The 23,886-nt window shown below is 41.0% G+C and overlaps 2 protein-coding genes across 5 annotated transcripts; both read left to right on the top strand.

The window, feature by feature from the left end:
- The first annotated feature begins 468 nt into the window (after positions 1–468).
- Positions 469–9,148, top strand: LOC102104398 (solute carrier family 2, facilitated glucose transporter member 11-like). 2 transcript variants are annotated; one of them, XM_014253728.2, is made up of 12 exons: positions 469–591; positions 1,505–1,603; positions 2,206–2,366; positions 2,848–2,972; positions 3,464–3,509; positions 4,015–4,163; positions 4,529–4,716; positions 5,705–5,815; positions 6,315–6,416; positions 6,735–6,810; positions 7,566–7,693; positions 8,030–9,148. In XM_014253728.2, the coding sequence occupies exons 1-12, from the start codon at positions 568–570 to the stop codon at positions 8,237–8,239; spliced, it is 1,419 nt and encodes a 472-aa protein (XP_014109203.2). In that variant the 5' UTR covers positions 469–567; the 3' UTR covers positions 8,240–9,148. The 2 variants fall into 2 exon arrangements, with proteins under 2 accessions (XP_014109203.2, XP_005524543.2); XM_005524486.3 differs by lacking the exon at positions 3,464–3,509 and adding an exon at positions 3,280–3,409 and having other exon boundaries at positions 8,030–9,147.
- A 2,335-nt stretch (positions 9,149–11,483) lies between these two features.
- On the top strand, positions 11,484–22,034 carry LOC102104216 (solute carrier family 2, facilitated glucose transporter member 11-like). Of its 3 annotated transcripts, none has more exons than XM_088065065.1 (13): positions 11,484–11,565; positions 12,163–12,261; positions 13,105–13,265; positions 13,827–13,951; positions 15,354–15,483; positions 15,625–15,773; positions 16,372–16,559; positions 17,584–17,694; positions 17,764–17,865; positions 18,898–18,973; positions 19,909–20,036; positions 20,678–20,919; positions 21,488–22,034. In XM_088065065.1, the coding sequence occupies exons 1-12, from the start codon at positions 11,542–11,544 to the stop codon at positions 20,882–20,884; spliced, it is 1,500 nt and encodes a 499-aa protein (XP_087921191.1). In that variant the 5' UTR covers positions 11,484–11,541; the 3' UTR covers positions 20,885–20,919; positions 21,488–22,034. The 3 variants fall into 3 exon arrangements, with proteins under 3 accessions (XP_087921191.1, XP_087921190.1, XP_005524542.1); XM_088065064.1 differs by having other exon boundaries at positions 21,476–22,034; XM_005524485.3 differs by having other exon boundaries at positions 20,678–22,034.
- The last annotated feature ends 1,852 nt before the right edge of the window (positions 22,035–23,886 follow it).

Here is a 23,886-nt window from a genome sequence, read left to right as displayed (position 1 = left end):
GAAAAACTCTGAGCCTCTATAAAGAACTAGGTTTTAGCAAGGTCACAAAATGCCAATATTCCAGTATTTCATTTCCTGCATCTGGGAAATTGTTCACGCAATTGTAAATCTTCTAGCAGGCAAGAAGAGGGATTATGGCTGAGCTACAATTCTAAAGGCCTGGTGTAAGGACTGGAGAGGAGGAAAACCTCCCCTGCCCAAGCTGCTCTTCAGAGAGGTGAGGAGGGACTCTGCTCCACTGAAGGAAGAGGGTGGCACTGTCTGACTCTTCACACAACAGGAACACCCGGGGGTTTAGCAGCACGAGTAAGGGCGAGTGCTCCCAATTCAAGAGGGATAAACATTTACCAATGTTGTAATCAGCTTGTCATATCTGGGTCTTAGAATAATTAAACCAGCAAGAAGAGGCCCTGACCAGTGTCAGGGGAGGACACAATTTGCTAAAAGCCACATAGTTAGAATTTAACTTCGGTGCTGTGATCCCAAACTCTTACAATCTCAGTGTGGAACCCATCTCTCTCATCTGGCAGACAAGGGCTCTCAGAGCAGGCAGGGTTTCAAGGGGAAATGGCTGGTTTCCTCTCAGACCTGGTGAGTATCCAAATTCCTGTGTTCTAGCCCTGGTCACTAACAGCAGCATGGTCTTAAAGATTGCAGCAAAGGACATAATTCTTTCTTGTAATCCAAATGAGTAACAGCGCTTGGGACAACATTGGTTGAGCAATGACTGAGTAAATTCTGCAGAAAATACATTAGAAATGCAAAACAGTGAGAGGTTTAAAAGAGGACTGGGGAAACCAGGAAAGATGGGAATTTGGGGGAAGATAGAGAACATAGTATCAGTGAAAAACACAAAACACAAAAAACTCTCCCACTCTACTGCTCCGAACTCTCAAGGACAATTGAGGATACTCATCCAGTTTAAAGTGTGACCTAAATAAGTGCTTGTGAGAAATGCTGTGAAATTCAGTGTATATCATAGAAACACAGCATTTCCAATAGGAGTAGTTCAGACAGGGCCTCTAAATGTCATTTCATACAGGAATGATAAAAGTGAAATGTAAAATAAAAAAGTTTGGAGGGGGCAGACTTGAGTCATCTCTGGAAAATGGTAAACACTGTCCCTGAGGAGGCAAAGGTGAAAGCAAAAAGGGGTTCAAGAAAACTGTAGCTTCTTTCTAGTACAAAGTTAAACACAAATAATCTCAACAAGGCTTTTATGATTTTTTGTTTTCTGTGGTTAGCAGAACTAACAGAATTAGAGAATGTATCTTTTCAGATTGCTAATAACCGGGAGAGGAACATAGCAGAATGTGCAGATTTGTATTTTAACGACTTAACAAATGACTTTTGCATGATTATTATAAAATTCAAGATGGGTTTTTGCATGTTAAATGTTTCTTAGTCATAGAAATGTGAAGATCTAAGGTCCTGTAAATTATCTCATGGTCTGAAAGGCGTGCTGGTATCAGGAGTTTAGGATGTGTTCTGCTCTCTTTGGCAGGTTCAATACCGGAGGCTATGGCTAATGATTGTGGTGCTGGGAATTGGTGGAACCCACCTCTCTGGTTTTCAAATGTCTGTGATCAATTACACTTCTCTGGTAGGCAAAGCTAGAGAAAACAAAATCCCATCTCTAACTGTTGCTCACGGTTTTACACCCTACACTTTGCAGATACTTTACAAAAGCTCTTAGGTGTTGTTGTATCAATTTATTCCCAGCTGTTTCCAATGCCATACCCTCAATGTCAAAGCTTGCATCATTGCAAGGAGCTGTGCTCCAAAGACAGTTTCCCAGAGAATTTTGTGGAACCAACATATTGAGATATCTCCTTAAGTTTATGCCATAGAGGAAAAAACCAAACAAAACTATCTGGTGGAGTCAGCCTTCAGCTCAGCCCTTTTCTCTTTGTATCCACCACTGACCACAAGAAAATTTGCACTTAACTATAACAAATATAAGGTCCTAATTTTTTGGTGTAGGAGAGGTAGGACTCAACACACTAAAGAGTAGAATTATTTTTTGAAAGATGCTTGTACACTATTAGGCTGTATGAGAGGAAATATCAATCCTTATTTGCAAACAAATGTCCTATAGTCACGTTTTTAGTCATGACTATTAATCTAATTTTTTTAAATTGTAAACATTATGAAGAACATTATGATTAGTGCCTTGGTGAAATGAAAATCTCTTTTTTGCCCCAGTACATTCAGAAGTTTATCAATGAAACTTGGCTGGAGCGATACGGTTCTGTGCTGCCTCAGGAGACCCTGATGCTACTGTGGTCCCTCATCGTGTCAGTGTACTGCATGGGTGGGATGATAGGGTGTCTGTGTAGTGGGTACCTGGCTGCAAAATTTGGAAAGTAAGTACATTTCCCAACATCTCTCTACCCAGGGCTGCAACAGGAGAAGCTATTAAATATTATTCAACTAATAGAAGGGATACCAGAATGTCACTGCCCCCTGCTGCCGCAGAATTTACCCAGCACATAAAACTGCACCTGGGTGTATTGGAGAGACAAGAACATGCAGATATTTCTGATTCCCTTGTCACAGCTTTTGTTGATGTATAATTCCCATTTTTTTGCTGACATTTTACCCTGCAGGAGTTCCCTTCAGCTTCATGGCTTGCTCACACAGTGAGTAAGAGGAATCTAGCTTCTCCCTTTCTGCTACTCTACAAAGACATCACACCTTTTCATAACCAGATTTGCTTGTTCTATAAGCAATGGGTTTAAGCAGGGCCATGGCTTCAGTCTGTAAATCCAGAGGAGAAGAATCAGACACTTGTCAAAGAAGAAAAAGTAAAAGATGGATCATACCCAGTGTTGTTCACTGTTGCAGGAAGAAATGCCTACTGCTCAACGACTTGCTGCTAATTACAGCCACGCTGCTCACTGGCTTCAGTAGGAGAGCCAAGGCTTTCGAGATGATCCTGGCTGGCCGCTTCCTTGAGGGCATCAGTGCTGGTAGGGCTCCCCACTACTCCATGCTAATGTGACCTCTTTGGGGTGGATACAGAAATCTTCCTGCTGGGAGTACCCAGGAATGCACTGGAACCCAGTGGAACAAGGAACAGATGGGGCAAGGTAAGATGAGCTGTCCTTTGCTTTCAAGAGGTCTGATGGATCAGCTAAAGTGAAAGGTATGTTTTCAGCCCAGTATTGCACAGGATATATGGGAAAGGGTTCAGAAGAGAGAGGAAAGAGCTGAAAGGGAGCTGAAAAGGGACCCTCTCTCTTTCTTTCCACAGCTTTAACACTCTCCTCCCATTAGGAATACATATGAATGCCCATGTTCAGTACGCTGGAGAGATCTCACCTAAGAAGCTACGTGGATTTATAAATGTGACCTCCACAGTGTTTCTTGCACTAGGAAAAACTGTAGCGAGAATTCTTGGATTAAGGTGCTTGTGCTACTCCTTCTCAGCCTATTTTATATTTATTTTTCTTCTATATAGCAGGGAAGTGGTGTCCTCCCAGTCCTAGAAACGGACATACACCAAGGTGGGGTTTTATTTTGCTTAACTACAGCAGTCAAAGAGGAGGCATCTTGCCCCATACAAGTCACTGAGGTTTCCATGTCATTCCCTGGGGAGAGAAAGGCCTTTCTCTTGGGAAAGGATGACTCCATCTCTGGAGGTGCAGTCTCTCTGCTGAAGTTAATAAGAAGATTGTATGTAAAGTCTCTTAGTAAATTTGTGAGATCTGAAAGTTTTGCTAATTTATTGATAACCTCATGCAGAGTTGCAGTGTTGGTTCAGAGAGCTGTTGTGAGAATATTCTGACCTTCAGAAATTAAAAGTCCAAGAAAAATGTCAGTCTTGCAGAAGAAATAAAGTATTAGTCTATTTTCCTGTTGCTAACATATACATCATCTATTTCAACTCAACTTTTCAATGACTGTATGTATTTTGTGTCCCTTTAGCTAATCTAGAATTTAGAAAATGCCAATTTAGTTATAAACTGCAATTTTACTGGACTATAAATAGATTCTAACATGCCTTCACAGAGATCTTTTAGGAACTGAAGACATGTGGAACGTGCTATTGTCCTTCTCTGGGTTGGTGGCATTGATTCAACTGCTCTTTTTGCCATTCTTTCCTGAGTCCCCGCCCTATCTCTTGCTGCAGAAAGAAGACAAAGCTGGTTGCTTGAAAGGTAAAATAAAACTTTAGGTCCTTAGTTTTTTTAAATCATAACTCCTGAGAAAGTGAAGCTAACAGCAGCAATTGGCTTTTCTATTAGCCAGCTACAGATTTCTTGATAATTACATGATTAAAGTCCTCCAGACCAAGCAGAGTCATCAGAGACATTTAAGATCTACCCATAACTGCTACAGCATTTTCCAGGGAAGTTTCACCATGTTCCAGTAAGTGATGTTCCTTCCAGTCCTTTGCTCAGTAACTGATGAATCAAAGCATGGACTCAATTGCAAATGTTTAGCATCATTAAAAGCTGAAAAACACAAAATTGTGAGTGGATCAAATGATGGAGGAGTATACCTCATTCTGTCTCTTTTGTAGCCATGAAGCAGCTCTGGGGAGAAGACAATTATCACACAGAATTTGATGACTTGATGAAGGAAAAGGCTATAACAAAAGGAACCAAAATCATGAATGTCCTGGAGGTGCTGCGAGAACGATCCGTGTACCCACAGCTGTGCACCATGCTCCTGCTGTTGCTGAGTCTGCAGCTCTGTGGCATGAGTGCAGTTGAGTATGCCCTATTTCCATGCTTGGATCTGCTGTTAAGTCTCCAAAGTGCCACAATGCCAACTTGTCCCTTTCCTCTGGGTCTCCATTATTCCTCCTCACACAGAGTTCACTGCCTGACACCTGTGGTATCATCCCAGTATTGTTCAACCTTTAAGGAGCATCTCAGGTGGGAATACAAGAGCTCCAACTCAGCCCGAGCTCCTGTAAGGGCACTATTGCCTTCATTCCCCTGGTGGTACAACGAGGAATCTGTAGAGGAAAGGGTTACAAGTGTCTAATGCTTACAGCAGCCCAGCACTGCTTTCTTTGACTTCTCCAGCAGCAGGTGACCAGCTATTGCCATCCAGTTTCATTGCACTTGAGAAAGGACATTTATCCATTCAGTAACATCCTTTCAGCTGTCTCCATGTAAAGCTGGCAGAGCCCAGTGCAGCCCAAGCTGGCAGTCATTCCCCTCTGTGTTATCACTTGTCTGGGGCTCTGTCTCCAGGGGCCCTGGTTCAGCCTGTGCTGGAGGTGCCAGCAGTGGAATTCTCCCTGCAGGGGGAACTCTGCTGGCAGGGGAATGGTGCCATTCCCTCAGGGACTCTGCAGATGAGCAGCTTCTGTTTAGCAGCTGGAAAAGGGCAACAGAACCAACTGTTGGCTTGACAATGCATGGTGTGCTAGGGCTGAGATTTGCTTTTCTTTCTCTTGTCTTGCCCCTTTCCTTTTCTCCAAAACAACGCCTTTTCCCCATGTCCTACAGGCAATACGCTCCTTTCCACTTTTTCTTTCTCTTTTTTTTTTTTTTCCTTACAAATCCATTTCCTTGATTGCCATTAACCTTTTGATTTCTCACATCTGGAGCAGTTATTATTGGGCCTCTATTAAGGCCCAATAATGTATTTCTGGTTTTGCAGGGATGACAAATCTAGTTTTAAGTGATGCTGGATAAGCACATATCACATCTATTAACTGTGCTTTACTTTTCTTATTCCCCAGATCACCTTTTACACCTCAGAAATTTTTCGGACAGCCAACCTGCAGGAAAGCATAATCCCATATGTATCTCTAGGTGTTTCAATCTCTGAACTCATCTCTATCATATTCTGTGTAAGTCAGAACTTCCTGGGGGTTTAAGAATTAAAGTATTCTTCCTTGAAGCAAATGAATCTTCTCCTTATGAACCAAAGAATTTTTCTGTGGTGCTGCATAAATCTGTACGGTTGTTGTTACCATCCACTGCAACTTGTGTCCCAGCTTTCATGTATTTCATCCCATCTTCATTCATCTTAATTTCTTATAAGAATCCCTCACAAAGTGTCATTCAAACATAAACCTATGTACTTATTTCAATCTATTTGTGCATCTCTATACATTCAAATGGAGTTGTAACATGCTTCCATTGATTGCAGTGTTTAAGAAGTAGCTGCTATGCTGAGCAGTGATGGTAATTCATGGTATTAGAGAGTGTAGAAGGAATTCAATAATATAACAAAGTTAGTACCAATAAGATTTGTGTTCTCTGAAGTAAAAAGAACTCAAGGAAAATGCTTGATTTGTTGGATTTTGCCATGCTTCCAGTGATAGGCAATTTTTTTCTATTCCTCAGAGCTCCATAATCGATCGGTTTGGACGCCGAACGCTCCTGTGTGGTGGTTATTTGCTCATGGCACTGATCCTGGTGTTGCTTGAAACAAGCCTTCTGCTGAGTGTAAGCAAATGTCTCTCCAGGAATGGACCTGGATCAGAATTCTCTGTGCAGACAGTAGACAGTGAGCCTTAGCTTTCATGTCCAAACCAGCAGAATGTGGTGAATGAATTTAGAATGTCTTCTAAATACGAGCTCACCTCTGTAGCTGTGACACCACAAGCTGCTTCTGGCCTTCCACTGTGGTCAGTAAAGAAAGATAAGCAGGTCTAGAGAGCATTATGGGCTTTTTCACAAATATTGCTGCTCCTGTGCTTGGATCAGCTGTGTTACAGCTATAAAATTAATTTTCATTCTCTTCCCTCCCTTCTCCTTTGTCAGGATCAGTTCCTCTGGTTGCGTTACTGCAGTGTTGTTCTCATCTTTTTGTTCATCATTGCTTATGGAATAGGACCAGGTGAGTACTGCAATAAAAGCAACAGGAAAGCTTGGACCACAAAGATAAATGCAGGCCATGAATGTATAGAAGTGGACCTAGAAAGTGTGAGTATATCTTTGAAAATCAACTGCTTAATTGAGACTGAGATTGAGGGAATCTCAATTTTTGATGAATTAATTACCCAAGAAACAATTTCTTTAAGAAATTATTCACACCCAGATGAATCAGGACCCTGTTTTCTCTCACTGGATTACAGGTTCAAACCAAATAAATTCTTGTTAATCAGTTAATGAAGACTTGTTTAGCATGGTGTGCATACTGTTCAGTGCATACAGGTTCAGATGGCAAAGGGCAGAGGTAGGCTTTTCTAAAATCCCAGAGTTTTCTCAGTTTACCTGTAAAATCCCACTCTATGGAGTAGAGCATGCATAATCTGTCTCTTAGCACTGCTCTGTCCTTGTTTGTCCTCTCTTAATATCACCCTTAATCATCTACATCAGTAGCACCAGACCCAAACTCACAGTTCTCTGGTAGAACCTCACTCACCCAAGACCAGGATTTACTCTGGAAGTTCTCTGACTCAACACTACCAGTAGTTATTAAAGTCTCCAAATTCAAATGTCAGCCTTTGGTATTGTACCTGACAACCATGAATGTCTTGAATACACAGCAGAATTCCCACAGTAGTGGAACTGAGGTATCTTCTGTGGGAAATGGTCAGTAACAACAATGGTTCTATCACTTTTTAATGTTGGGTTTCTTTTTTTCCTCAGCTGGAGCTGTTGTGTCTGTCATGAATGAAATCTTCACCCTCTCAGCAAGGGCCTCCGCTTTTGTAATTGGTGGAATCATCATTTGGCTAGGCCTCACCTTCACTGGAATGATTTTCCCCTTTGCTGTAGTATGTAATTTGATTCAAGTCTTCTCTTTGAGTCTGTCAGTTTAATCTGGATTTCCAGGCTGAGCTGGACAGGGAGTAGGATGAAATGACTTGCAGATGATCAAAACTGTGAATCCCTTATTGCTGTGGCATATGGAGGCCATTTATATAAAACACTTCCCAATACTTCAGAAACCACCTGCTGCTCCAGGAACAGATTGAAAAGATAAATAAATATTGTTTCTGTAAAATAGGCCTATTCCTTATTTCACAGGAACAAATCAACAAGTTTCAAGAATCTCTAGGGGCAAGGATTGCCAAGGAAATCACTCATCTTGTTCTATTTTTTATCTCCAGATGCTTCTTGGTCCTTTTTGCTTCCTCATCTTTATTGTTGTCCTGATAATTTCAGCGGTTGTTATCTACCTGTTTCTCCCAGAAACAAAAGGGAAGTCGACCTCTGAAATCACAGAAAAATTCAAAACCTGCCAGTTTTTTAAGAGGAAACGTCATCAGGCCGTGGAGATGCATGCTGCTGAAGAAAAGACATTTTGCACCAAGCTCTGATAAGCCACCACAAATAATTTCCACTGCTCAGGCATAACACGTCAATTGTATTTCAAGTTTTTCTCCATTGCTATCATTTTAAAGCAGCAAGATTTGTGTCTATGTTTCTTACTTTATAAGCAAGTTCTGCTCAGGATGAAGTAGCGTGAAGATAGGATTAAACATAGCCATAGTTCTTGCAAACAATTTTCATGTCATTTCTTTATGCTATCACACTGTAAAGGACTTAGTATTGCTTGTGAATGCTGCCCATGAACAAATACCTGGTAGAATATAAATACCAGGTAGAATATAAATACCTGGTAGAATACAAATACCAGGTAGAATATAAATACCTGGTAGAATATAAATACCAGGTAGAATATAAATACCTGGTAGAATACAAATACCAGGTAGAGTAAGGCTCTGATAGAGCACCGATGTCTCCTGCAAGAAGCCAGGTTGCTTTGCTGGGCACCTCCTCTGCTTCATGGCTTAATGAACCTTTCTAGCTCAAGAATTCATCCTCCCACACCTCACCAATGCAGAGTGCCAGACCACAGGTGGCCTGTTCTCCCAAATGCTCAGTGTTGCTGCATCTCTTGCAGTTACTGATAAACCAGAGTAGATTATTAACCTGCCAGTATTAATGTTTGTGAGTTGTTTTAATCCTATCCCAAGGCCTTTCTCTTGTAACTCTGCAAGTGACATCTCAAATTATTTTGACTGCTCACCCTACTTATCTTGCCTTCAGGAAAGAAGAAAATTGTGACTATTTTATTTATATTGTTGTTTCACACCTAGAGACTGGAGTGTATCATGTCATAGTAAACAAACAAACTGGATTTCATGAAGTTAAGCTTTGCTTTCATTGCCATTATGTTCAAAATGCTGTAAAAGGAGGAGCGAAAAAAATAAAATAAAGTTTTCTTTGATTTATTTCCAGGAAAACCTCATCTCTTTGTGCTTCCTTATCTTTACTGAGACCCTGATCTGCTCAAAATCTTCATCTTCCTCTTCCTTCCAGAGACAAAGGAAAACTTTGTTATGAAAATAACCAAAGTATTTGGCATGTTAGATTTTAGGAAGAGACCTCATTCCTTTGCAGGAAATACTTCTCTTGAGGAAGTACCCCTGGTAGTGGTCAGCAGAAAGATCATATATTAAGGTCATAAAAAACCTCGATGCTTGTAGACTACAAAACAAAGGCAAATTATTGTTTTCTGTTATGGGAAAAGATACCAATATTTTTTCACAGATGCAAATGGAATCTTCACAAATGAGAGTCACTCTCACATCACCTTGAAAATGTGAGAGCAGTCAACAATCAACAAGTCATTGTAACATGAAATATGTGCTAGGATAAGAAGGTGTTTTGTACCCAAACATCTTTTTTAGTTCCAGTCCCCATGATTTTGTTTTTCAGAATTTCATTTTGAGTTTTGGATTATAACAAAACCAAAGCAAATCTAAAATAAACCACTGAGTTTCTCCCAGTGTGGAATTAAACTGCAGATGGCTTCAGTCATCCACAATGAGCAGTCCAGTGTGGCTCAAGCTGGCTTAGAACCAACAGCTTTACACAGAACTGTTTGACACACCTCATGAAGGTGGGGTTCATGTGTTTATACATTTCACAGCAAGCCCTTCTTACAGGTCTATAAAAAAAATAATTACAAGATCTCCTTAACTCAGTAATAATTTTTTTAACATGAAACCGTGCACAACTTCCAGTGTAGTGGCTTTTTCAAGAATATAGGCGGTGTCTTCAGAAATGCTCAATTTCATTGACTTGACAAAAATCCAAGAAGCAATTTCCTAGAATGAAATTCTCCTGAAATTGCTAATAAGGTGAAATAGTACCATGGGTCAGAATCACCAGAAATCCCTCAAAATGCAAGAGAAATTTCACTGTGAGCTGGTGGAATTTGATGCTATTTGAGGTCCTCAGTAACAATTTTCAAGGGGTGAATCCTTATGACATAGCCTCCCTACATCTCACTACAACTTGAGAAAAAATACATAATGAATAGGAAACATTAGAATTTTGAAACAATAGCCAAGAGATATGCAAATGGTTACAATGTCAGTGTTGAAGAGAAAATACAAAAAATGCCAAATCATTCTAAACACTCTTGCCAGCCAGGATAAAAGGTATTTGCTATGCAGTTATACAGACAATAGTTGGAATTGCACAAGTAACCAAGGTTTTAATATTAACATGCATTTTTTTTCTCATTTATTTAGACTCACAGGATTTGCAGTGAGACCCTCTGTAAATAATTGCATTCTGTGTATAATAAACTGAAAGTACAAGTCCTGAGGGTGAGTTTGAGCATGTACTGAGTGCCTCAGTATAACCCCATTGCCCCGTTTGCCCCCACCAGAACAGTCCCCCAGCATGAGAACGAGCAAAGACTTGAAAGGTGAGAAGAGCACAGGGCATCACCCACTCCTGAAATCCTCACTGAAACCAAGCTTTTTCCAAGTGCTGGCTCTACATAGAGCTACAGTTTGAGCTTTACCTCACAAGAAAGGAGCTTCTGGGAATCAAAGGTGATTTTTCAATTCCTGCAACGCTGATTTTGGAGCCAATCTGTGTCAAAGCTGAAACCCGAGGGAGTAAGATCCCAGTGGTGCTATCCCAATTCATCAGGGCATTTCAGCTTCTCTGACAACTTTCATGAGTCTTGGTCTCTTAATGCTTTTTCACCACACCTGGTTGACAAACATCCCCATAAACACCAGACAACAAATACCCTCCCTCAGCACAGCCTAACTGATTCATAAGGCCAGAACAGCAAAATTAGCTTCTGAAATTTGCATATTTTTCTTCTAATGATGACATTTACTTTATCAAAGAATCTGAAACAGAACACCATATATTTTACTTATTACTAAATAACAGTAGCTAAACCTTGTACCAGCTGCTTTTTGCTTTCTGCATGAAAGCAGAGATACAAACCAGTCTATATCATAGAAGTAAAGCATTTTACTAATCCTGGAAAACTATTTGGATTTTTTTGCCTGAAGTTTCCCTTCCCAAAGCCCTCACTGCCCCCCAGATACAAATTTTCTCTGCTTTGAAACTTTCCCCTTGGAGACTGGACTAGATGTAATTATTTCCTGAAATATTTAATCTGGCAGTGTTAACTTTGGCCAGTTGGAGTAAATATAAGTGAGTGAAGATGGAATAGTAAAAATTTAACTCTGATCCCTGAAGCCAAATGCCCACTGCTGGAGCAGCAGGCAGGAGACAGAGAGACACAAGCCTGTGATGACAAGGACACATCACAAGCTGGACAGCCAGCCCTCAGCCAGAGATGACCGGTTTCTTATCAAACCTGGTAAGTATTTGGTGGGGTATTTACATCTGTGACATTTTTGTGTGCTCCTGGGGCTTCAAAGAAAACAAAATCGGTGTCTTGGTAAGAACAAGGCTCCTGTTCACTACAAGCATCTTGCAAGTGGTTCTGTCCATTATTTTGAGGTATTGCAGCACTTTGTGTGCTCTGGCATCCATCTTTACCACATTTTTATCAATATATTAATGTGTCTTAAATGTTTTCATGGACTGGAAAATACTGGCTTATGTAGAAACATAATTTGCTTTGCTTCCCTGGTAAAAAATAAAAGTGCATATCTAAATGCATCTAATTATTTAGTGCAAGGCATGGCAGGCAGAGGTTTTGAGAGGCAGGGAACAGGAGTGGATGCTAGCAGCCGTGGTGCCTTGACAAGGATGTTTGTGGAAGCCGCACTTCCTTGAGTTGGATAGAGGGAAATCACAGGAGGATGTACATCTCACATCAGGGTAAGCAGAGGGAACATTCCTACCTGAAAATCCCCTGAACAAACGAGATGTTTCTGGAGAATGAAGGACAGATTGTGAGAACAGCCTGATGTGGCTACAACCTTAAGAAGATTTTGTTCTGCTTCTGCAGGTACAGTACAAGGGGCTCTTTCGAATGATCACTGTCCTGGGGATTGGTGGCACGTTCCAGATCGGCTTTCAAATTTCTACCATCACCTACATGTCTCAGGTAGGCAAAGACGCACATGGCACACTGTTAATGAGAGCACTGAGTCTCCACTGCTGCCTGAGGCTGCTCCTCTGGCATTCAGAAAGGGTTTAATCACAGTATTCTCCTCTCATTTCCGTTTGCTATGCTATCTTGAAGAGCAGATCATGTCAAAGTGTTGCAAACAGAGAGATCTGCAAGCTGTTGTTAATAGAACTGTTCCTCCAAAGACACACACTAACTAGGATGGCATCTGTCTCCCCTAAAACCTTATAGCACATCTGCCTTCTTCAGTGGTTTCAGTTGATATTTTTATGGTTATCCATCCTCACAGAAAAATAGAACAAGTGAGCCATGCTCTGGGAAAATGTCTGCTTCTCTCCACTGATCCCAGGTAAAACTTCCATTAAGGGCACTGATGTCTAGAGGGAAGACATCATTATTTTGTGGACATCATCTTAGTGGAAAAGCATGATTTTCCGTCTCCAGAGCACTAAGTTCTGAGTGAAAAAGTATTTAGGAATTGCACTGAACAGGTTCTGTGTAATGTGGCATTCTTGGCAGGTATGTGAGAGAAAACCCATAACTCATTTGCAGAACTCTGTAGTACTGTTTACACTTTTCTGTAGTACCAGTCCATACCTTGCTTCCTCAGATTTCAAGGATAAAAAACCCAAAGATTGGGATTGAACTTTTGATGAGCATAGCACTCTCTATTATACTATGTCTGTTAGCTAATTCACACTTTTAAAGCCTATGTGAAATAATAACTTCAGCTGAAGCAACAAAATTATTTTGTAAATATAATTAAAAACCTGCACTTCTGATATAGGTATTGTTAATGATTTTTTTTTTCTGTCTCAGCATGTTAAGGCTTTCATTAATGAAACTTGGCTGGAGCGTTATGGCTATCCCATCCAACAGGATAACCTCTTGTTCCTGTGGTCCATCACTGTGTCCATCTTTGGCATAGGAGGTCTCTTGGGTTCTTCAGGAAGCAGATACCTCACTGTCAAATTTGGCAAGTATGTATGTTTAAAGACAATTTGTCAATTGAGTCTTAGCTTAGGGAAACAATAATTAAGTTTTTAAATGAGACAGACTTTCACACTTAGTCATGGCTGTAGCACAGCCAGCTCAGCTGTGGTGTCAGCTGATTTTCCTGCTCCCTGCCCGTGTCCTGGGGCAGGGACTGTGTTGCATGGCTCCTCAGATTGGGTCAATCTCAGCAACAACGAAAGGCAGCACCTGGCTGAAGTCAGAATGGGCTCTTGAAAGGGCTACTCAAAACCCAGAGGCATTGAGATCCTTTTTGGTGTGGCAAAATGTGTTTTGCAGTGTTTCAAGTGCAGAAAAGCTTTCAGAGTTTTCTCTGCTTACAACCTTGAAACTCCCAAACTCCCAGGTGCAGGCAGGTGCTGAGGCACACCATGAGTCCAAAGTACCCAGTGCTTATTTTGTCCTGGGCCACATATGTGTCATTTCAAAAACTATCAAGACAACTTCAGCCAAGACTTCCTGCATGGCACTAAATGCCATTTCCCTTCTGAGTTACAAAAAATCTTTTCATTTTCTTGCACTTACAGAAAGAAATGTCTCTTGTGCAACAATGTGCTCATGATAGTGGCAGCATCTATCATGGGCTGCAGTAAAATATCCCAGTCCTTTGAGATGGTTCTAATTGGACGCTTCATGTGTGGAGTAAGTGCAGGTGAGTGACTTCTCCCACAGGTCAGCAGAATCTCACAAAATTTTACATCTTTATTCAATGTAAATAATAAGCCTCCACTAAGAAAACAAAATGTTGAAGTCAGGGATCTTTTGTAAGAGGATTTTCCCTAACACTCTGCAATAAAGACCATAATTATTATTAATTTCACAATTATTCGCTTTGCCAAGTGTATCAATATTCAGAGACGTCAGAAATGTTTTGATACCACACAAAAAAAGGAATTTTATCAAGGAAAAATATGTAAAATGTTTTCTTAAATTTAGCTAGCAGTGCTGAAAATGATATAGTTTAAAGATATAAATTTAAAGTAGGAAGTTTAAAGCTTAAAGTTTAAAGTATTTTCATAAGGGGGAGTATTCCAAGTAGTAAGTCCTTGGGGTTAACACAAAGATCTGGGCTTAATAAAGCAAAATCACTCCTGGCAAGTGACTACAGGCAGTATAAATATCCTGTGCTGGTATCAGTATTGTTTTGTATTTTTTCCCGACACAAAACTTGCCTTTCTATTGTTTGCATATTCACAGGGATTCCTCTTTTAACTTATTAAAGAGTTAACTTAGAAGTTAATGCCTATTTTTTCAAAGAACCAGATTTTGTACATTGCTTCTCTAACATACAGATGTGTTGAAGAGCCATGGTTGTAATTTGAGAACAGCTTACCCACAGGGGCCTTGCTCTGGTCTCGAATCTGTATCATGTCTCATTCAAAAACCTGATTTTTGTTAAAGAGGCTGCAATCAAAAGAGAGTGCTTTGCCATCACATACAGCCAAGAGAAGAACAAGCTGCATTTGAAACAGATAAAAGGGTCTGTAATGACTATATCAGGAAAAAGCTTCTGTTCCCAGACTAGTATTTAGCATGTCTGAGTTAATAAATACAACTGGAAATATCAGCTCTGACTGAAATAATAAAAATTATTGCTGGATAGCAGAAAATAAATACTCTTGTTTCCACCTAAATCACATAGAAATCAATATTGACTATAGCACTATATGTGATAATTTGCCATGAGTCCACCATACACCTCTTCAGTAGTATCATGTCAGAAAAGGTTGAGATTATGTGGGTTAACTACAAGCATGTTAAATACTGCTAAAATGTTATTTAGCCCTTGCATACTCTGTGTCCTTTAAAACAGGCTAAGGCTCACAGGAGATCTTATGACAAGATACACTTTAAAGGGAAAAAAGTATATTTCTTAAGATCAGGAAACTGCACACTGCAGAGGAACAATACTTTTTTAAAAAGAGTTGAAAAATCTAGTACTGAAAGTCTTGTATGTGAGTTATGTGCCAGATTACTTAATTATTTACATCCAGTTTTATTTTCAATGGTTATGTCTTCTTTCTTCTCTCCCTTAATTCCCTCTTCACCTCAAGGTCTTTGTGTTCCTCTTCACCACCAATACGTCGGAGAAATTTCCCCCAGGAAGCTCCGTGGATTTGCAAACTCTACTTCCTCTTTCTTTTGGTCACTGGGAAAAGCCATAGGGCAAATTTCAGGACAAAGGTATCATGCAATTGATTACCCCCACAATTCATTTCTGGATCCCTTCCACCTTTTGCTTCTTCTTCCTCTGCTTTTCCTTCCATTCCTGCCTCTCCTCAAAGCCGATGCAATGAACTTTAACACACATTTTGTCCCTGCCAGGGAGCTGCTGGGCAGCCAGTCACTGTGGCCCATGCTGATGGCCTCCTGTGGACTCCCAGCACTGGTCCAGCTGGTCACGCTTCCCTTCTTCCCAGAGTCCCCACCCTATCTCCTCATGCAAAAAGGAGACCAGGAAGGCTGTGAAAAAGGTAACTGAGGGCCTCAGGTTCCTGTTCCTCACTTGACTTAGAATTATTTTGTGATGCTTGCTTTCCCCATATAGAAAAATATTACTAGGACAAAGTTTCTCCCTGCTCATTTCCCACAAGGCTCTGTGAATACCTACAAAGTCCATTATTGTTGTAATCCCCACACAGAACATGAAACTACTTCCCTCTATGGCTCTGTATTACAAAACCTTTCACATCTGACACCACCTGCACTGTCAGTCTGATGATTAATGCTAAATGATAAATGAGAAATAGCTGTTTGCACTGCAGGGCTCCACTGGGCACCCCTTAGCTCTGGTTATTTGCTGTGTACCCTGCTCACACCCTGAGAGAAGGAGGAAGGCAGAAAAGTGGCCCCATGGGCAGGGAGGGAGCCCTTGTGCACCCCACTAGGCCCCTGTGTCACACTGGAGGGGATCAGAGCTCTGGAGCACCCTGTAAAACATCTCTGCCTCTCAGCACAGCCCCAGCTCACACATGCTGGGATGCCAGACACCTCTATCACCTACTCAGAAAACTTCTTAGGGAATAAACAGAGCTGAATTAACATGGCAGGTCTCGCTCTCCTTCTTCACAGCCATAAGGCAGCTTTGGGGTGAAGGCCAACACCAAGCAGAGATTGATGACATCATGAAAGAGAAGGCAACAATGAAAAACACCAAGATCTTGAGTGTCCTGGAACTAGTGAAAGAACCAGCTTTCCGTTGGCAGCTGTACATGATAGTTATTCTGACCGCCACAATTCAGCTATGTGGCATCAATGCAGTTGAGTGTGTTTCCCCACTGAAGTCCCAAGATATCACAGCTCACAGGAGCTTCCTCCGTTTTTTCTCAGGCTTCTCAGACCAAGCCTTGCTGTCTGCCAGCCCTTCTGCAGGACAGCAGCAGCCACAAAGCTTGGCTGGGCTCTCTGTGTGACATCCCTCTGCCCAGCCCTTGGTCCTGGCTGGAGTTAGCTGCCTCTGTAGTCAGGCTCATTGAACAGCCACCTTTGGGAGCCACTGCAGAGCTCCAGGGCTCACTCTTGTGAATGAGCCCACTCTCCACTGGCAAAATCTGTAGTTTTATGTGACTGCTGCTATTTGTCCCCTGGCTCTTAGCACCCTGAGATGTTGGCATGGCTGTGCTCACTCTGCCCTTAAAGCTAACAAGCAACATGCTCCCTGTTCTGCAGCTTCTGCAGCTCTGCTCTTCCTCACAGCATTGCTTTTCTAGGATCCTTCTGAAGTCACAGCTCTGCAGTTTCCTGCATGACCCTCCTACCTATAACACCACAATGTAGCAGCATCTGTAAAGGATATACACAGCTGAATCTAACACAGCTTCAACTGAATCTTTGTCACCTCAGTGTATCCCCAAACACTAGCAGAGATACTTGAAAAGAGTTGGGTTTACTCCCTCATGACTCCATAACCCACACTCTTCTTTCTTGGGAATATCCTACAATGATGTTTTTGGATGGGCTCTGAAAACAAGATACACCTGGCTGTTTCTGAAAGTACCTAAACCAGGAGTCTGCAAACCTAATTAAATTGTAGTAGCTGGAGGTCAAATTATCCCAGCATTTTGTCTTTTGTCAACTTGATCAATGAATTAATTATATAATGTTTTATAATATTTTTGTCTGCTGATAAAGTGAATACTACCAAAAAGAGTGCAGAATTCCAGCTCCCTCAAAAGCTGAGCTGCATGCTCCCTGATTAGCAGCTCATACCTAGGGCAGTGTCACACAAGTTTAGGTTAGAAATCAATTATTTTCTTCGCTTACTGTATGATCTTTTTTTTCCAGATTTATTTTTATACTTTTGAAGTCCTCCAGGCAGCTGGCTTTGATGAAAAAATGGCCTCCTATATGACCCTGTCTATTGGACTCTCTGAACTCGTAGCTGCTGTAGTCTGTGTAAGTCACATTACCAGGGGAGCGGGGCACACTTTGCTCTCCAGCACTGACACTCATTCTGTCCTTCAGAGCTCCATCATTGAGCGACTGGGCAGGAAAGTGCTCCTAAGAGGAGGCTACTGGATCATGGGTTCCCTGCTAGCTGCTATCACCGTGACTCTGTCCCTACAGGTAAGGAAACTCTGTTCACAGCAGATTGTTCTGTCTATTCTATTTCTGATCTAAAGCTCACTGGCAGGACCACGCTACTGAGAAAGGAAAGTGAGGCTGAGATCAAGCTTGTCTATACATAGGACTAAACTCTCTCTTAGCCAGTAGTAAACTCTCTCCTGCCTTCCTTTCAACATGATCCCATGACCTTAGCAAGGAGCACACAAAACATTGGGAGACTGGCTCCTGGCTTCATCAGACTGCAAACACCAAACACCAGCCAGCACAGACCACTAGACCGCCCTAGGGAAATGGGCCTTTCTATTCATGCTCTTTCTAACAAGTAACAACAAAACCCCAGACCTTTTGCATCAGTTAATTTGAAATTGAACTTTGCTGCAGATAAGTGTGGGGAAGGCACTCTCTGTTCACAGACTTGAGACCAGTTCACTTCTTGAACACTGACACCTCTGTGTCATTGCTGGAGCTTTCTCAGAAGCACATCACCCGTAGAGCTGCTCTATGGATACACTGCAAAACCGACCTGGAAGCAAGGTGGCAGCAGACTTCTGGTTTTGTTTCATTCAAGAAAGCTCTCAAACATAGGAAAGAGAAATCTTTTTTTTTTTTCCTAAAGCATTGAGTCTCATTTCTTCTTGACTAAGATCTAGAAAAACTGCTTTTTAGTACCAGTTATTAAATCTATAACTTAATAAAAGTTAAGATGTGATTTGTCCTTCTCATATCTCTAAGGATCAGAGGAAGCACTATGAGGTCAAAAAGAAAGGACAGGGTGCAAAAGCACTCTTCAGGCTTTGTTTAATTGAAGCCTCTCTAGATTTGCAGCTGCTCTGCAATGTCAGACCTGAACCTGCTCACCTGACAAAGACCTCAGCAGCTCCAACCACAGAGTAAAGCATTCCCAACTCTCAGTTCCCCCCACACTGAATATTTCCTTCTTGAGGAGACAGTGTTGGAAAAGCAGGAGCATCCCTCTCCTAGGGCTGTGAACGGTTTTCAAACAGAAGTTTGTTATGGGCTTTTTTTCCCCAGGACTGGTACTTCTGGATGCCATACTGCAGCCTTGCTCTCATTATCCTGTTTACAGTTGTCTTTGCTGTTGGGCCAGGTAAGTTCTCAATCAAAGGAAATAAAGGAATTGAGTCATGTGAGCTTATTAATAAGGTTAGGAAAATACTGTCTTATATGGCACAATATTTAGCATAAGTAAATTAATTTAACAAAATCTTGTGGTCATTTAAACATTGAGGGTCCATAAAATTCAATACCATCAAGTTTGAGTTTTGCTAACAAGAGGAAAGGAGCACACTGGAAAAATACAGCAAAAATAGAGCAGAAACAGATGGGTAAAAGATTTTTTTTGTTAATGCTAGGGAAAAAAAAAACCAGAAAAAGAAAAGCAAGAGTTCTTTTAAATTCAGTGTTGTATAATGTTACATCTTATCCCACACAGACAGCAGTACAGAAGACCTACTTTGGAGTAAATTTTTTCCTAACATTTGTTGCCTGCTACTCATTAAATTTTATTTTATAAAGGCTAATAATTTTTTTAATATTTGCCTTCCCATATGGCAGGGTTGAATTATTATCCTAACTCAAAACAGTTGAAATCCTGTGACTTCAAAACACAACTGAAATGCCCAGGGAGTAAATCTGGGAAGATCACTCATTGCCAATCTAGCAGAATAACACTGGAACTGCATTTCAGCATTAATAATTGTCATTTCTTCCTCACACATCTTCTTTCATGAGGGGATGTCAGGCTTTCTCAAGTGTCAACTACTTAATTTTTGAATGTCCCCAAATATTTATTTGAGTATTTTACCACTTTAATAAACTGATGTCTAGCAGTTTATTAGATACCACAAATATTTTCTTTTGTAAAAAAGAGCGAGATGCTCGGTGCCACTGCACAATTCAGGTACTCCTGCCAGTCCCTTACAGGAGCATCTACCAGCTGACTCTGTAACAGGAACACTCAATCCAAATCCTGAAGCCAAACACATCAAACAAGAAACAATTCTTGTTCTTCTTTCCTTTCAGGTGGTGCCACAGTTTCCACCAGGGTTGAAATTTTCAAGCTGTCCTGCAGACCTCCTGCCTTGGTGATCAGTGCTGTTATGAACTGGCTGGGGGTGTTTGTGATCGGCATCTCCTTCCCGTTCATCGTGGTGAGTGCCTCAACCACGGCAGCAGAGGTGACAGAGCTGTGTCAGTGCTCTTGGCACCTGCTCTCCTTGGGCCCTGATTTGCCCAAGATACTCATTCAGCCTGAAATATTTGTCAAAGGTCAAAAAAGAAAGAATTCCTTTTCAAATTCAAAATACTTTGGGTGATGCCTTGGAGTGGCTGCCTAGAACAGAGGCCAGGCAGAGTTAAAAGAACAAAGTGTGGATTTATCAAAGGCCTCCCAAGGACACACCTTGGGCAGTGCAAAGCCTGCAGAGGCCACAGCCGAGATGGACATCACCAGTTTCTCAGAGGGATGTAAGTTTGGTCAATCTGCATATCAGGGGTTAATTGTCCAATTATAGCTTCAGGTAATGAAGTCACATTCACTTTTGTTTACACTTTTCAGGCCTGAGGCAGATGGTGGCCTTGGTTCTCAGGCCTGGAAGGATTGTTTAGTGTGAGCTGACGAGCATTCTGTACAGAGCTCAGAGTTACACACTAATGCAGTACAGGAGCTGAAAAATAGAAAATATAAAGCTTTAGGCATCATGGGACCCAAATATAAAAAATATGCCAAGAAAATGACTAAAGCAAAGATATGCTCATCTTGCTCTCTTTCTCACTTTGTTTTTCCCTGCAGGAAAGACTCAAGCACTTCTGCTTTCTCATCTTTATGGTAGTACTTTTCACTTCAGGAATAATTATCCACCTGTTCCTTCCAGAAACAAAAGGGAAATCAATCATGGAAATCACAGAAGAATTCAATAAGCTAAACTTTAAAAACAAGCATATTCCAGCAACTCCAAATCATGTCACAGAGGATTATACCTTCTGCACCAGGCTTTGACCAGCCGTAAGGAGGAATCAGGTTTTTGTAAAAAAGTAGGTAAAAAAAGACATTTGCCATTTTCTGACTAACAAGTTGTTCCAAATGGACTGTCAGCTTTCCTGTCTGTCACTTACAAGGTTCCTATTTTGCCAAACCAGCTTCTTTCTCAAGCACTCCACTCTGGGCAGCTCTGAAAAGTGATAAGGGCTGATATTAACAGGACACACTTGTGTGAATCAGGAGCATTTTGGCTTAATGTGCTGAGTGTAAATCTTTTCTTAACAGAGCAACTAATACACACTGAAACTACACATGTAGAATTTATAAACACTCTGCTGACCACAGAGAAAGGAAAGACCTGTGATCCTCTCTCTCTCTGATTTCTGAGTATGTTTTTACAGTGCTGAAATGGGAACAGTGAAGTTCTTGGCTTGCTCTCTCTGGCTAGCGTTCAATCCATAACAGATTAAAGAAAAAATTCAGTGGAATAGGAGATAAATTCTTTGTTTCTCTAGATTCAACTGAATAACCAAGCCTTGCCAGGTTCCCATGCACAGTGCCATGTTGTCCTTGTGTAGTGTCTAGCTTGACAGACTTTAACCATTTCAGATTGCCTTTCAGCAGCAACAGAGCTAAAAGGACTGATGGATAGAATCCAGCCACCATAAACCCCAAGGCATTTTAGATACTCTGTGCTATCCTGCCCATCACTGCTGTCATCCCAAGCCTGCAGATCCTCCTCCAGGAGCAGAATTCCCACAGATATCTCAAGGGCTGTGAATCCCACAGCAACTGAACTGCTACTTTCCTCCTGTGACTTTTAGCTACCTGGAACTTGTTTACCCCAGAAGAACCACCTCAGGCTGGAACTGATTGAATCAGAAACTTTTTTTTTAAATATTCAGGCCCATGGGACTTTTCTTTTCTTTAGAAGGTGCTTAATATTCTGTGTGTTTCCCTCTACTGGGAGGCTCACATGCTTGTAGAAGGAAAGCAATGCTGTGAGGAAGAATATTAACAAAGCTAAGGCTTACTGTGAAGCAATTTAAAGTCCAAACTCTAGACTTGCACAGTAAAATAAATGGTTTTATCTCTGCTGTTGCTTTGATTGGCACATTTACTTCAACTCAAGTAAGGTTATTCAAAATAATTCAATTGTTCATCTTAACTGCTGCTTATTTTTAATTGCAAATGGTAACCATAATAAAAATGGCAGATTGCCTTGTAATAAAACTTCTGGCCTCCACAAACATTTCTTTCTCCACATCATGATCTCCTCAGGGGGAGTTGACTATAAAAAGTTGTTGGAGTGCATAACGTTCCATGATTGGGGTTCTTCATTATTCCTGTCTTTAGTACTGAGTGACATTTCAGGCATCTCATTAAACATAACTACATAAATAGAACTATATATCTACGAAACATGAAGTGTCCTAAAGTCAGAAAATTCAATAATTTTGTGGTGTTCCATATACATGTAATATGATTAAAAACTACCAGTCATCTGGGGACAGCTACCAATATAGATTAAAAATATCAATTTTTTGCAAAACAGAATTCTCTCTTCTTCTCCAGTCATTCTGGAAACACCATTCCACTGGAACAATGCCTGAAATCTTTGGAGACAAGAGCAGAGTGGCACTGTGTAGCATTGCTGACAGACTCTCCAGTGAGTCACTTTTCTGATCTCAGTTATTCATTAGGTGCCAGTTAGGAAAGCCTTTCCCATAGGACCCTCCCCAGGAAGCCAGAGATGCCCTATGGAACATTGCTGTGACATGAAGCAGAACAGCCATGTGTAGCACAGGTCAGCCTTGGCCTGTGCTCAGTGGAGCACGAGCTGTGTCATGGGGACAGTGTGGTCAAGGGATGAAACAGCAAAAGGGATGGTTCAAATATACGTGGCAGGGCACAGGGACAAAGGGGACAGTAATTCAGGATCACTGTGTGCACATCATCTTCCAAAAACATCAGCTGATAGGTAAGATATGTCTCAAATACTAATTGAGGCAGATATAAAAACTTTAAAAATGTATCTGTGAACTTCTGTCAGCTGGCCACAAAAAATATGGATCTGTATTACAGAAGGCTTATCACAGCTTTGGATATGTGTCACACATGACTGTAAAACTGCAAGATAAATGACTAAATGACCTGATGCTGTGAGATTGACTGTCCTGAGCACAAATCTGATGAAGGATGTCTGTAAAATATCTGCTTACTTCTTATTATGAAACTGCACATCTAATAAAGAGGGCCTCAGAACAGTCTAAGCAGTAACAGCACACAAGCAGTACAGTCACTAATCACCATAAATGCAAAAGACATTACACAGGGAGGGAGTTATGAGAGGAAGATTCAACTACACAAAGCAGGAATCCTAAATTAAAGTCCGAGAGTGAAAATTTCCAATATGTATAAATACACTGAGTAGAAGCTGGTAAAGTAAAACATTAGAAAATATGTGCAACAGGCTGCATTTGAGGAGTGCCTCATGCTGAAATCTGCATTATTGCCTGTTTGTGTGTCCCCCAATATCATCTGAGCAAGGCAGATGCCAGCAGCTAACACGGAGTTTCATCCTTTGTCAGATGCACATCATGTTGTTTCAACTCTGTATAACTTTAGAGAAAAGGAAATTAATTCTTAGCATCAAAGGGACTCATTTGTGCTCTAACAACAGCTTATCTGCTGGAGAACCTCAGCTGAAAAAAAAAAATCCCTCCGTGAGCTCTCAGCACAAATTAATAGCTAAGTCAAGGCTGTGATGAGGCCCAAAAGTGGCAGGAGAAATGGCTGGGTGGTGTCACACACTACATTTCAAACATTAGCTAGGGAATCTAAGAATATGCTTTGCATATGAAATATTTTCTAGTAAATATAACTGCTTGTGTCAACTAAGCCCTTCATGATTTCTTCATCCTCTCCTTCAACTGAAGTGTAAATGGCAAGTGATAGCTAAGCCATTTATCAATTGAATACATTCAAGATCCTCTTAATTGTGAAATAACTGAAGTTAG

Source organism: Pseudopodoces humilis, chromosome 20 (genome assembly GCF_049639895.1).
Source record: "Pseudopodoces humilis isolate 2021_Gansu_Grassland_sample_001 chromosome 20, ASM4963989v1, whole genome shotgun sequence".
In the NCBI taxonomy this organism is placed as follows: domain Eukaryota; kingdom Metazoa; phylum Chordata; class Aves; order Passeriformes; family Paridae; genus Pseudopodoces; species Pseudopodoces humilis.
Note: the sequence above shows the minus strand (reverse complement) of the source record. Positions and strands in the feature narration are given on the sequence as shown.